This window comes from Macaca nemestrina, chromosome 4 (genome assembly GCF_043159975.1).
Source record: "Macaca nemestrina isolate mMacNem1 chromosome 4, mMacNem.hap1, whole genome shotgun sequence".
Classification (NCBI taxonomy): Eukaryota; Metazoa; Chordata; class Mammalia; order Primates; family Cercopithecidae; genus Macaca; species Macaca nemestrina.
In genome coordinates, this window is record NC_092128.1 from 87286261 (window position 1) to 87300457 (window position 14197).

Genomic DNA, 14197 nt, shown 5'->3' on the forward strand with positions numbered 1-14197 from the left:
TTAGAATCAATATGGGCAGAATATAGACCCAAGAAATGACATGTAAATTTGAAAATGCAATCATATTGCAAGCTACTTCCACAAGATAATGTTACCACATCACTGACTTGGTCAGACTCTTGATTTAAAGTAGAAAAATCTAATGCAAACCAGCTTAAACCCAAAGGGTAGTATATTGACCTGCATAACCAAACTACAGTAAACACAGGTGTGGAGCTAACTAGAACGAAGGACTCAAATACTATTAGAATTGATCTTCTCTTGCTCTCTGCATTAGTTTAGTTTTCTTCTACTGTCCATCTGCTTTCTATGTTGGAAGATGCATGGCTGATGGCAGCTTCTAGGCTCATGCACTAATGAACCTGGAAGACTCATGCTTAATGATAAGACAATGGAAACATTTTAGGGAAGGATTTTAACTGGCCTAGTTTGTATGGTTGACCAAGAGTTGTGACTCAAGTTTTATGGTCCACTTCAGTCCCCACCTTTAGACCAGAAACTGTGACTGGGAGGTGGGCCATGTAGTTCCTATTCTTATTGGCTCATTAACAAATCCTCTCATTATATGGATAAGATAGAAAAATGAATACTTAATACATATAGAATAAATTCGAATTAGCATTAATTAGAGAAAGAGTAGAAACAGTCTGTATGAAATCATTAGGTTGTAAAGCAGCCCATAGATTGTAAGAAAGTATTTGCAAATCACATATCTGATAAGGGTCTACCATTGAGAATAGATAAAGCACATTTCCAACTCAACAAGTAAAGGACAACTCAACTAAAAAATGGGTAATTGTCTTGAATAGACATTTCTCCAAGGGAGATTTGTAAATGGCCAACAAATGAAAAGATGCTCAATGCCATCAGTCCCTAGAGAAATGCAAATTGAAACTCCCATGAGTGTTGGTGAGGAACTGAGAAGTTAGAGCCTTCATACGTTGCTGGTGAGATTGTAAAATGTTGCCATCACTGTAGAAAAGTGTTTGGGGACTCCTCAAAAAGCTAAACATAAAATTAGCATACAACTCAACAGTTTCTTAGATATATACCCAAAAGAATGGAAAATAGGTATTGAAATGAAGACTTGTAAACAAATGTACTTAGCAGCACTATTCATAATAGGCGAAAGGTAGAAACAACCCAAATGTTCACAACTGATGAGCAGATTAACAAAATCTGACATACTCATACAATGGAATATTATTCAGTCATAAAAAGGAATGAAGTACTGATACGTGCGACAATGTATGTGAACCTCAAAAATATTTTGTCAAACGAAAGAAAAGAGGCATAAAAGCTCATATATTGTATAATCACACTAATATAAAATGCCCAGAATAGGTAAATTCATACAGACAGGAAGCAGAACCTGCTACTCAGGGATAGGCAACAGAATATAAGAGCAGAACAGGAAGAGGAACTTGCAATTAGGCCATTTGAGGTCCTCTCTGTTTCACATGTCAAAACAACACATGATATTAATTTTAGGCCTTATGCCACACAGCTTCACTGCAAATAATACTGCTCCTTTCTCCTTAGTTCCAATTTGAAAAACCTGGGGAAGGAGAATTGTTCTGCTTAGACTGGCAAAGGTTGCATGCCTACCCTTAACGCCAGGAGTACAGCAAATTATATTTGTCAGCCTAACTGGGACACAGAATTGAGAATGAAACAGTGTCCCCAAAAACGACATTCTCTTTTCAAAAGATGAGGAGGATCAAAAGGCAGCATAATTCCTAACCACTCTTTTTATTTCTCTCCTTCCTTTCCTTCGCACCTGCTTCTCTATATTAAACTTCCTTTCTCTTCCCTCCCCTTCTCTTCTCATCCTTTCTCTTATCTTCTCTCATTTCTTTTCTTCACTCTGTCTCTTCTCTTCCTTTTCCTTTTTTCTTCTTCTCTCTTTCTCTTCCTTCTCTTCATTTTTGTTCTATTCTCTGTCTCTCACTCTCTTTCCTTATCCCTCTGCCCACTTTTAATATGCATTCCAACAAAAGCCACCCACAGTCATCACCTACACAAGTTGTAGGTGATCTGGTGGCCTTTAACTTCATTTCTACTTCTTCCTGAATTATTCAGATCACTAGATAAATGGTAAATAATTGGATAGAGCCTGCATTCACTGCGAATCTTTCTTGCCTATCCAAATTTATGGAAAATTGCCAAGTTCTTGGCAAGTATGAAAACAGATTTTCTTTCTTTGTTATAACTACAAATGAATTCATGACACAAAAATTATTTTCTAAAACTTTAGAAGCCTTGAACTTGCTCTGCTAAAATCTCTCAATACCTTTGCATTTTTTATGAAAAAGATTTCTTTTGAACTGCTTTCCAACATGTACTGCCTCTAATTAACATGATTATTGAACTTTACTCTACTATTTGCTTTGTGTGCAAAGGTGGTAATGAAAACATCATTAATAAGAAGTAGCAGCGGAATAAAGGCCACAAAGAGCACTCAGTTAATGTGGTAAGGAAGATAGTTTGGAATTATGTATGAAGGCAATTGAAACACTTCAGGCTCTAAGGAAGTAAGAGTAACATCTTTAATAATCCATTTGATTGCCAGTCTTATCAAACAGACCAAATACAATTAAGGTAGGTTTAAAGCTGTGGGTACTCAGGCTATTTGCTTCCTAATGGTCATTCCTTAGAGACTGTCTTATTCACATCCCCCAGTTCCTGGCAGAGTGTGTGGTTTATGGTAGGAACTCAGTCAATTTTACTGCCTGCCTGGCTAAATCAATAATAAATGAAGGGTGCCAGATTACCTAAAATAGTTTCTTCATATAGTTAGAACACTTTAAATCACTTGATGGTCCACGTCTGGCCACACGTGGTGACCCAGGCTTCCTGAAACTGGTTTGGGAGTCTCTTCCTGCCACTGTAGCTTGTAGATGAGAGCAACAAAGACTCTGCTACCAAGAATCCTGAATGCCACTGCTAACAGAGATCACCTGCAAAACAATTCCAGGACAACAAAGAAAATGACTTCCAAGGTGATTCTTCTTTCTGAAATTCACCTTAAAAATTATGGGAGTATGGAGAAGAAAATCCCAGTATATTCAAATGCTTAAGTTAAAAGGAATCAGAGAAATTCATACGTTAATAGATAGTGAAACCCATGTGTTCACAAATAATACCCCAATATTTTTTTTATTAGGAGAAAACACATTACCTTTACTTGGTTAAATGACAAAATAACCAAGTAAATGAGTCAAATAATTCATTTATCAGGATAATCAAAATGAGTCAAAATAACTCAGACCAAATTAATAACACTGAGACAGGAAATGATAGACTGAACCCTAAGTGAGGAAGACTTCCCAGTGGACTCACATCAGTGATGGGGCGAACATTCATGACAAAGCCAGTAGTTCTTTCCCAGACTCTTTTTTTCTTTTTGGAATCCTCAATTCTAAACAACCCAGCCAATCCAATCTATGTTCAAAACAGTCAGTGTCTCTCACAGAAGGGTGGGTGGGCCCACTTCAAACCTACAGGAGCACAACCAGAGTCATCCTAATGTGAAACCTGGTGCTTCCGTTTCTACCTCAGTCTGAATACTGACACAAACCTTTAGCAGATGGAAATCTTTCTTTTTTCTTTTTAAGAAAATTAACCTTTAGTAGTATAATCCCAAGACCATGTTCTACTTATTTATTTGGAAAAATAGAAGCTGGAGACCACTGTTTATCCCATGACAATCTATTCTATGAGAGTAAACAGGAAGAATCATCGTTGTGACTTTGAAAAATATAACCTTTAAAAATACTTATATTGGGAAGCTTTAAATATTACATTGGTTAGAAACATTGTTAAGGGAACTTTCTTTTTCTGCCTGTAGTGGTTCAACTTCTGGTGAGAGTATATGCTGATAGAAAATCTAGAAGTCATGGCTTTTAGGGAATTAAAGAAAAGTAGCAAAATATGATTGATATGCAAAGAGTTTGAATAAGGGACCTGGAACAGGAATAAAAGGCAATGAGCTCAGAAAATAAGCTACCCCCAACTCAAGATAACCTACTACTGAAAGCAGATCTACCATTCAACCCAGCAAATCCCACTACTGGGTGTCTATGCAAAGAAAAAGGAGTCATATCCAAAAGACATCTGCACGTGTATGTTTATTGCAGCACAGTTCATAATTGCAAAGATATGAAACCAGCCTAAATGCTCATTGATCAATGAGTGGATAAAGAAAATGTGGTATATATATACCATGGAATACTACTCAGCCATAAAGAAAAAAGAATGAAATAATGTATTTCACAGCAACTTGGATGAAGCTGAAGGCCATTATTCTAAGTGAACTAACTCAGGAATGGAAAACCAAATAGCATATGTTCTCATAAGTGGGAGCTAAGCTATGGGTACGCAAAGGCATACGGAGTGGTATCATGAACTTTGGAGATTCAGAAGAGAGAGGGTAGAAGGGAGGTATGGGATAAGAAAAACTACATGTTGAATACTATGTATACTACTTGGGTGACAGATGCACTAAAATCTCAGACTTCACCGCTGTACAATTCACCAATGTAACCCAAAACCACTTACACCCCAAAAACTATCTAAATAAAAAAAAAATAAAGATAATCCAGAAAGAAAGTAATAAAGTCCTGTGAAGAATCATTAAGGAGGGAATATCTGGAGATAGCCTGACTAGCTGTGTGACCTCAAGAAAAATTAATTTATTTCATGTAATGATTGTGCTTTACACTGCCCCCATGTTTTTTAAGTATGTAGCACATTTGCAAAGCTTTTCATAAACAGGTAAGAAAAATATGTTATCGTTTTAACTTTTATTTTAGTGCAGGTTTGTTATATTGGTAAACCTGTGTCATGGGGGTTTGTTGTACAGATTATTTTGTCACCCAGGTACAAAACCTAGTACCCAATAGTTATTTTTTTGTGTACTACTCTCCCTCCTCCCACTCTCCATCCTGAAGTAGGCCCCAGTGTCTGTTGTTCCCTTCTTTGTGTTCATGAGTTATCATTTAGCTCCCATTTATAAGTGAGAACGTGTGGTGTTTGGTTTTCTGTTCCTGTGTTAGTTTGCTAAGAATAATGGCTTCCAGCTCTATCCGTGTTCTGACAAAAGACATGATCTCTTTCTTTTTTTTGGCTGCATAGTATTCCATGGTATATATGTACCACATTTTCTTTATCCAGTCTATCACTGAATGGCATCTAGGTTGATTCCATGTCTTTGCTATTGTGAATTGTGCTGCAATGAACATTCACATGCAGGTGTCTTTGTGATAGAATGGTTTCTATTTCTCTGGTATATATCCAGTCATGGGATTGCTGGGTCAAATGGTACTTCTGTTTTTAGCTGTTTGAGGAATCACCACACTGTCTTCCACAATGGTTGAACTAATTTACACTCCCATCAACAGTGTGTAAGTACTCCTTTTTCTCCACAACCTTTCCAGCATCTATTATTTTGAGAAAAATATCTATTGACTTGGTAATAGTATACATTCTGGCAAATGATTTTTTAAGTCAACATTCAACTTAGATTACTTAACATTAAAAATATTTGCTAAATTATCTCATGTCAAAAAAATTATTTATTTTTACGTTTGAATAGGAGGCTGCATGCAGATGACATTCCAAGAGTAAATCTGTCTTTCTAGATTTAAATAGTAACCCAGGAAGTGTTGGGTACGAAATTTTGTCAAATTTTTACTACATAGACTGGCAAGGATAAGGATTATTTTGAGAAAAGCTGAGCTTGACCCGAGAGATGTCTTTTTCGGGTCTTACGTATATTTGTAATTTCAATTTACATAGCATATATGTATAATAACTAATAATATACGACATAGATATCTACATAGCAAATTATCTCAAAACGTAGCTGCTGAAAACAACCAGTATTTATTATCCTCCTTTCTGAATGTCAGGACTTTGGGGGTTGCTAGGCTGGGTGCCTCCAGTCAGTCCCCCATCAGGCTGCAATCCAGGGCAATACTGTGGTTATCTCAAGGTTCCCTTTGGGGGGATCCACTTCCAAGCTGCCTCACCTGACTGTTGACAAGCCTCAAGCCTTCTTTGGCTGTTGGCCACAGACTTCAATACCTTGCCATGTGGGTCTCCCTGTAGGTCAGCTTACAACATGGCAGCTGGTTTTCCTCACAGTGGGCTAGAGAGCAAGAGAGAAGGTGCTCAAGATAGAAACCACAGTGTTTTTATCACCTAATCTCAGAAGTGATATCCTGTCCTTTGTATTCTGCCCACTAGATGTGAACAGAATCCAGCCCACATGCAAGAAAAAGGGATCAGACAGGAATGTGAAAATCAGGAGGCAGAGACTACTGAGGGCATTGTTGAGGGTGTGCACATGTATGCACGTATGTGTGTATATGGTCATGTATATGCATACCATTCATACATACACTCATATTTAAATACACACAAATGCATGTGTGTGCACACACACATATATATTTATGTATGCATGTATCTATATATTTCCAGAGTATTTATGCTGCAAATGCCTGACTGTTGTATCATATGTGTGATAATATGTGGCATTCCTGCTAACATTCACAAGACTTCTCTGTCAGTTTAGGCAGAGAATAATTGTCATTTATTATCACCAAGTCTAAATTAAGCAAAGTGAGGAAAGGGTTAGTACTTTCAGTGGTTTCCAGCATAATGGAAGTTAACTTCCATCAGTTATCTGACGTTTGCATTCTGTTCCATCTCTAATTTCAGGCTAGAGGCTTCTGTCCTTGACTCCATGATTTAGAAGGGCTGCTCTGGCCCTCCTCACTGGAGAAGGAGTTCCCACTGGAGATCTTACCCCCTCATCTTTTTCACACTCTACCCTGAAATGACGGGCATGTGCTCCCCTAGGGGCACAAGGGATAAGCAAATGGTGGCTGTTTATGAGGACAGACAGAGCTTAGACATGGGGACCCATTATTCTTGGGAGGAAATATGAAATCACACTGAAGCTGTACTGGTTTGGAATTGAAAATTATTATTATTATTATTATTATTATCATCATTTTAGTTAAGCTGAAGTTGTGTCTAGAAGCATCTAGCTTTTCCAGACAGTGTAGGAATGTTTACAAATCTGACCCACTTTGTGTTCCTATACAGGTAGGTATTTGGAAGATTGTGTGCAAATTTTGAAAGAGAGGAGGTGCATATGGAAGAAGTGGAAGTGGCTGCTTTCCTGAAAGAGCTTAAGAAAAACTGCACGTGAGCAGTGCTTCTTCAGAACCTTGATGGCAAAGTGTTACATGGGTTTGGAGTAAGACAGTGTTTCTCCCATCAGCTCAAAACCCACCACCACCCTAATAACTCAAAAACAAAAAAGTTGATACTTAGAACATCAGGTGATAGCATCCTGGGCATGGACCCTAGAGACTAGCAAAGGAAACTTGGGCTTAGAGAAATGAAGTTTATTTCAATAGTCTGAAGGGCAGCAGGCATTAGGCAGGAAGAGGAGGGCAAGAGAAGACAGCTTTGTAGGATGCTGCAAGGTGACTTGAAGCTACCCATTGATGACTTCAAGAAATAAACGGCAAACACTCTATAGATCCAGCTTGCAGGGCTTTATTCATTGGCATTTGGATGTTAAAAGTTAAGCAATGAATATGAAAAGACCATTCACAGAAAAAAAAATACAAATGACCAATAAGTTTTTGGAAAGATCGTAAACTTCCCTAAATAAATATAAACCAAAACATTGAGATTAAAAATTTCTCCAATTAGATTGGCAAAGTTCAACAAAATGATATCCAATAGAGAAAGATACCCTATCCAGAAAGGGGCATTATCATATATGATCCAATAGTCTCATGAGGGAATTTCAGCTACTGGAATAGTAATCCAGGTATGCAAAGACATGTGTTACAACATTGTTTGTTGCAGCAAAAACCTGGACAACATATATGTTCATCAATAGAGTAATAAGTAAATGAACTGTAAGATACATTACAATGAAACATAATGCCACAATTCAATTTCGTAATTCTATGTACACTTACTTGAAAAGATGGAGGTTGATGAGATGGTAAAGAGAAAAATGAAGGATGAAGAAGAACAAATTACATGGTTTAATCTCATTGAAAATCCACCTATATACACAGAAGCAAAAGTTAGCCTATCACAGTTTCACAGATGCTGGCAAAAGATGATACTTCTGGCTTAGAGACAAAGGATAGCTTATTACTCATGGTAACAGCATAGATAGAATATTAGTATTTCCACCAGTTCTCCTACCCACCATTTCCAGAGGGCAATGTGAAATGGGTCAGGTGATATGGGCACATAGAGTGGGTTGTGTTACAGAAGAGGAAATTTGAACTTAAGGAAGCCAGACCTTTTATACTGGGCAGTAAGCTGCCTGAGATTATCTTTATAATAAGTGAGGGAGACATTATCTTTATTACACTGCTCAGTAAAAATAAATAAATAAGTAAATAAATAAACAAACACACACCTACTCTTTGCTCTGAAAGTGGACACTATATCTACCAAAGCTGTAATAGACACTGTATCTTAAAAGGCTATTTGCTATACAAATATCCTTGAAAGTGTAGTCCTTACCAAAGGCAGTTAGTGCCTTTGCTTATGTGCAGTAACAGGAGAGACTCCTGGAAAATTTTCCCCCAATATTCCATTGTTATTTGCATTTTATGTAAACAAAAAAAGAAGAATGGTAGCTATCAATTACAATGGGATGTTATTTTACCTAAACTTATAACAATGAAAATTTTGATAACCTGGTCATTGACTATCATAAAAACATGTATTTTATAAATTTTGAATATTTATTATTATTTTTTTAGAGATGGGGTCTCACTCTGTTGCCCAAGCTGGAGTAAAGTGTGTGATCACAGCTCACCACAGCTTTGAACTCCTGGCCTCAAGTGATTCTCCTGCCTTGGCTTCCCAAAGTGCTGGGAGTACAGTCGTGAGCCACTGTGCCTGGCCACATATATCTTTTTATACATGTGATATAAGAATATGTATATTGATTGTGGCCGATATATTGTTTATTCTATGCTCATTTCACCCAGTAGAAAATGAGTGATAATGATCATTTTACCCAATACATATTTTTCAGTCACTTAGCAAAACAATATCTAGATTGATAACTGGAATTATTCAAGACAAAATTAGAAAGTTTTAAAATTATGTAGCTTTAACGATAGCCATCACATGCATATTTTTTTCTCACATATTTTTCACTGAAAACTTGTTCTTAAAAACCTATTCTATATCAGTATGAGAATCTTTTACTCTGTAAACAATACACACTACCTGTCTAGGAGAGTGAATTAAATAATAAATTTTTTGAACTGAACTTCCAGCTTTTACTGTTAAAGAAACTGAGGCCCAGAGACATTAAGTGATTTGAAGGTGGCCAACAAGTAGTTAATGTTAGAGCTGAGACGAAATCCCACATGCCCTGACTTGGAGCAGAGGGTTCTTTCTTCTTATCCAAATCCATATACATGATATGATGGAGCTTTCAAACTGGGGTATGCATACCCCTGCGGGCAATGGCAGCAAGCCAGGGAGGTAAAGCCACAGGATCAACACAGGGTGTCTTGCTTCAATGTAAATATTACACAAAGATTTGAGGCAAGTTAGGGGAACTGCTTTATTTTTATATTAAAACAAGATTGATTGTAAAGAAGAATGCATATTTTACATGAATTTTAAAAATTCCAGGCTAGATTCCTCAGGCTATAATCCCACCCCATGGAGGTAAAAGTTCTCTCTGTTCACTCTGCTGGGAATAATTCTTTTGTAAAAATTTCATGTCACCAAAGTGAGAATGTCTGGGAAGGAGCTTTTATCCAAAAAGTGCCTTCATTAACCTCCATCCTTGACCTTCCATAATTAAATTTGCTTTATTTTAGCCTTCATGATGAGTTAATTTCTTCTTTAAGAAGGAACACATTAAGATCTTATAATAAGTGAGTCTTGAGTTCCTTTCCTAAGAATAGGGTTTTTTTTTTAATTACCTTTTTAATATGAGGTAAAACGCTGAAAAAATAAAGAATAAAAATTTTCGATGTGATTTTAGTAGAAATTAACTGGCGACTAGTTTACATCTGCAAGATGCTCCTTAAAACTATTTTGCATATGGTTATTAAGTCACATTTGTGTAATGTAGAAAACTGAACAAGTATTGTTCATTTCCTTTTTTTCTTGTAGCACATTCATGAATAATATCTGCAATGCTATAACACACATCAACAGCAAACATGAGCCAACGAATTATTATATATGCCTCCTCAGTGGACCATTTCTCTCATTTGAGTTTTATTTCTAGGATAGAAACTACTTAAACAATAGTTCTTAATCCCTCCGCAATAACTTGGAGAGCTTTTACCCCCACCTCAGCCCCAAATACATATTAGAACTACTGAAACAATGTGTGCTTGATTTCCCCACTGAGACATTTTTTAATGTTTCATTTCAACACCAGCATTTTTTTTTAACGCAAGTAGCTTGACCCATTTCAGAAAGCTACATTTGATTCCTAGATTTCAGGTTCAAATTGGGAGCCAAGAAACCAATTCATTTAATCCAGTCAACATTAATTAAGCGCAGTATGTTAGGCTCTGGCAGAAGAGAGAGATGTCTTAAGCAGGATCCTGCCTCCAAAGTTACCCAAGCTAGAGGGAACAAGGCTCATATAAATAAAATCACAAGATAATCTATGCTAGAGGTTCCAATACAGTTACAGGAGACAGCAATTTCAAAAAACAAAAACAAAAAACGAGGTTGAAAAGATTGGCCAAATAGTGGCTCAATTTATCCATTTCCTGTCAGAGAAAAGATTTCTCAGCTACTGAAACAATATGCACTTGTTCTTAGCCAATAAAGTCAGTAGAGAGTTCCTTCCATTTTTCTGTGCACCTGGACTCTTCCGGAGCCTTAATACTACCACCCCCATCTTCATCCCAGGTCTGGGTCTATGGTGAGGCAATTAAGGCAGTGGCCTTGGATCTGGATGTAAGAAGCACCATAAAACCAAAAATTCAGCATCCAAAGTGAATTTTTTTTTTTTTTTTTTTTTGAGACAGAGTGTCCCTCTGTCACCCAGGCTGGAGTGCAATGGTCTGATCTTGTCTCACTGCAACCTCTGCCTCCCAGGTTCAAACTATTCTCCTGCTTCAGCCTCCCAAGTAGCTGGGATTACAGGCGCATGCCACCATGCCCGGTTAACTTTTGTATTTTTTTTAAATAGAGGCAGGGTTTCTCCATATTGGCCAGGCTGGTCTGGAACTCCTGACCTCAGGCAATCCACCTGCTTCAGCCTCCCAAAACACTGGGATTACAGGCGTGAGCCACCGTGCCCGGCCTCAAAATAAATATCTTAATACAATATTTAAAAAAAGAAAAATCAAAATGTATGCAAATAACATGTATAATGAACAAAATGTCAAGCTTTTAAATAGAGACACGATCAGTAGTACTGGCTTTTTTCCTTTTGCGTCAAGATCCACAGTGACTCTGCAGGGCACCTCGTCACCCCCACCCTGTACATGAGGCCAGTGGTCCATACACACGTCTAATTTTCAGAAACCTAAATTTCCTGATATTCAAATCTCGAATCAAAGTGATGATTACTGGGTGACTGCTGTTGAGGCGCTCTGACCTCCTCCTGGTCCCGGACATAGCTGACCCCCTCTCTCCGGCATCTACCACACGCATCACCACGAGCAGAGATAACAAGCGTGTGTCCGAGGCGCAAGCGTGGGTGTTGCAGAATCACACGCGCAAACGTCACAGAAGTCAGCGTTTGGCTTCAAATATTTCCCAGTGTGGACTGGCTTTTAGTCAACCGGAATGCGGTAACTGTTGGTAACAGAACAATGAGCTGCGCGCCAAGCCAAGTCTCTCTTCGGTGCCACCCGCGGGCGAGGCCGGATTAATCACCGCTGCTGCCGGCGGCCCGTGTGTCCTGATGTCCTGGGACCCGAACCCCGTTCCCCGTGCCTTGCGATGCTGGAGCCTACGGAGGGCGTCCGAAACTGCCCTACAGAGCAGTCGCCGGGTAAGCGGCACCTGCCTTCTCAAGCCATCAGCCCCTCTGCCCCCCTGCCTGAGGACTCCAGGCAGATACTGACTTTGGAAGGGAATTTCCGTATCCTAAAGATGGAGATAGGTCAGATTTCAAATTAATTGGTCAACATAAAAGGAGAACAAGGAGTCTAGCACAAAATTGGAATGTGAACAGCGTTTAGCGGTGGCAAAGCCCCCTCAGCAACTCTGCCTGGGCTAGAGGTCCCTAATCTCCTGGGTAGGGTTTGAGAACTTTCCGATCCACACTAATAGACTTACACTGACCTTTTACCACTCAGCATCTGCTGCGTATATAATTATGGTGGTTTGTAGATTAAGTGAAACGGAGATTAAGTAAATTTTGCAGTCTTGATTCTCCAACAGGGGTGTGTGGGTGTGGGTGTGGGTGTGTATCCCTAATATATTGTTCCCGGCAAGTGCAAATCGACACCTTGAAGAGGAAACGTTATTTGATGATCCCTACAAGCATAGTCCAGAGCAGTTAAAATAATGATTAAAAGAATATTTGGATATTTGGGTGGGGAAAAAGAATCTCAGAATTGTGCCAGGTGAGACCTAGCAAGGCTTTCTGGAGTTCTCTGACTCATCTGCAAAGACGGGGGCTGCTGTGATTAAAGGAGGCTGAGAGTTCTGTGTTGAATTGAAAGCTCTTCACACTAAGTCCTAACTTGTGCCTGCGTGTTGCATGGAGGTACAAGAATTTATCATCAGAGAGGACATTTTCTTCTATAGGTTTTAATACTGACCTTATTCTTCTAGGATTTAATAATCCTACCATTTTCAAACATTTTTTCCCTTTGATTCTAGATCTTCAGGCATTGGGCGGTGGAGGAAGCAGCTGCTGTTCTCCCCGTGCTAGAACTGTTCACATCCCAATTTTGTGATGGCCTCTTTTTATTTTCCTTTTAGGCTGACCAATTAATTTGAAATCCAACTTTTCGCCCTCTTCAAGCTACTGATATTCAGGCCTCTAAATTCAGTACCTTTTCTGAGTGACATCCTCCACCAGCCAAAACAATGCTGCACATTGAAATTCTACCTTCTTCAAATGCCCCTCTGCCTCCCACTGTCCTTTTGTTTTTCTACCTCACTTGACAACGATCCTCCTCTGTCTCCTTTCCAACATGTTTCCCTCTCCTTTCTTTCCATGAAAGGAAAGACACTTCATCGTGATCTTCCTTGGATCCCACTCTCCTCAGGTTAACTGACTCATCAGATCAGCACAGCTGCCCGGATGAGATCTCTGATGAGTTCCACATTTACCCTTGCAGCTTTCTGATGGATGCCTTGACCAGTATGTTCCACCATGGCCTCAATTTCAGCATTTCTCAGCTGCATCTGTCTTCCCTCCCAGTCACCTTTCTCATCAAGTCATCACATCATCATCATCATCACCTGTGACTTCCCTCGTGCTAATTCTCTGCCTCCTTTTACTTGCCAGTTCCCATTCATTCTCCCTAAACATGCCCCATGTCATATCTGTTCACTGCCCATTCACACTTGCCCCCACCCTAGGGCAGGTTCCTTAGCAGGTGGACTTTGTTTCCCAGAGGTAGCCTTGCTTCCTGTCTGCAGTTCTCACTGCACCCCAGGCCCCCATACACATCACTGCTAGAGTCATCTTCCCGAAGCCTAGCTTTGTCACATGTTTTTTCCAGTTCAAAAATCCAGTAATATCTTCCTATTCCCCCAGAAGTGAGCACAATGCTGAATCACCCAATAGTCAGTTCTGTGCCTTCAGGGTACCAACAAAGCAAGGGCACCAACGGAGAAGGAGGAAAAGTGTTTGTGACATAATTTGATACTGGATATTGTGTAAAAGCATTGACATTGTTATCCTTAATTAGACTTTCTTACATGAATTTTACCATACAGCTACTTAGAATATATATTTCATATATATGTACATATACATGTGTTTATATATCATATAAAATTAAATGATGTTCAGTTAGAGTTCTCAAGGCCTGAAGAAGTTTTCTCTGAGCACTGATTAAGTACACAGTTCTGAGCCTAAATTTCAAAGTTGGCATAAATAATATGACCCCAACCCACCTTTCTTATTTCTCACAATAGCCTTCCACATGCATTTTACTTCAGCCAAAGGCTGTACAGCCCCACATACCTT

General features: G+C 38.8%; 1 protein-coding gene and 2 long non-coding RNA genes across 4 annotated transcripts in view; 1 reads left to right on the forward strand and 2 right to left on the reverse strand.

Annotated features, from left to right (window-relative positions):
* The window catches only part of LOC105475624 (uncharacterized), a 41406-nt gene that overhangs the window by 25916 nt on the left and 1293 nt on the right, over positions 1–14197 (reverse strand). The gene's annotated exons all lie outside the window — the stretch shown is intronic.
* On the reverse strand, positions 5944–11718 carry LOC105475623 (uncharacterized). The gene is made up of 3 exons (XR_003016587.2): positions 11614–11718; positions 8010–8099; positions 5944–6151 (listed from the first exon to the last, which is right to left on the reverse strand). It is a non-coding gene; the product is annotated as an uncharacterized lncRNA (long non-coding RNA).
* LOC105475625 (leucine rich repeat containing 72) overlaps positions 11819–14197 on the forward strand; it is a 52551-nt gene continuing 50172 nt past the window's right edge. For both annotated transcript variants that reach the window (XM_011731048.2, XM_011731049.2), the window contains exon 1: positions 11819–12040. In XM_011731048.2, the coding sequence (XP_011729350.1) occupies positions 11951–12040 (90 nt within the window). In that variant the 5' untranslated portion in view covers positions 11819–11950. The remainder of the gene's footprint in view (positions 12041–14197) is intronic.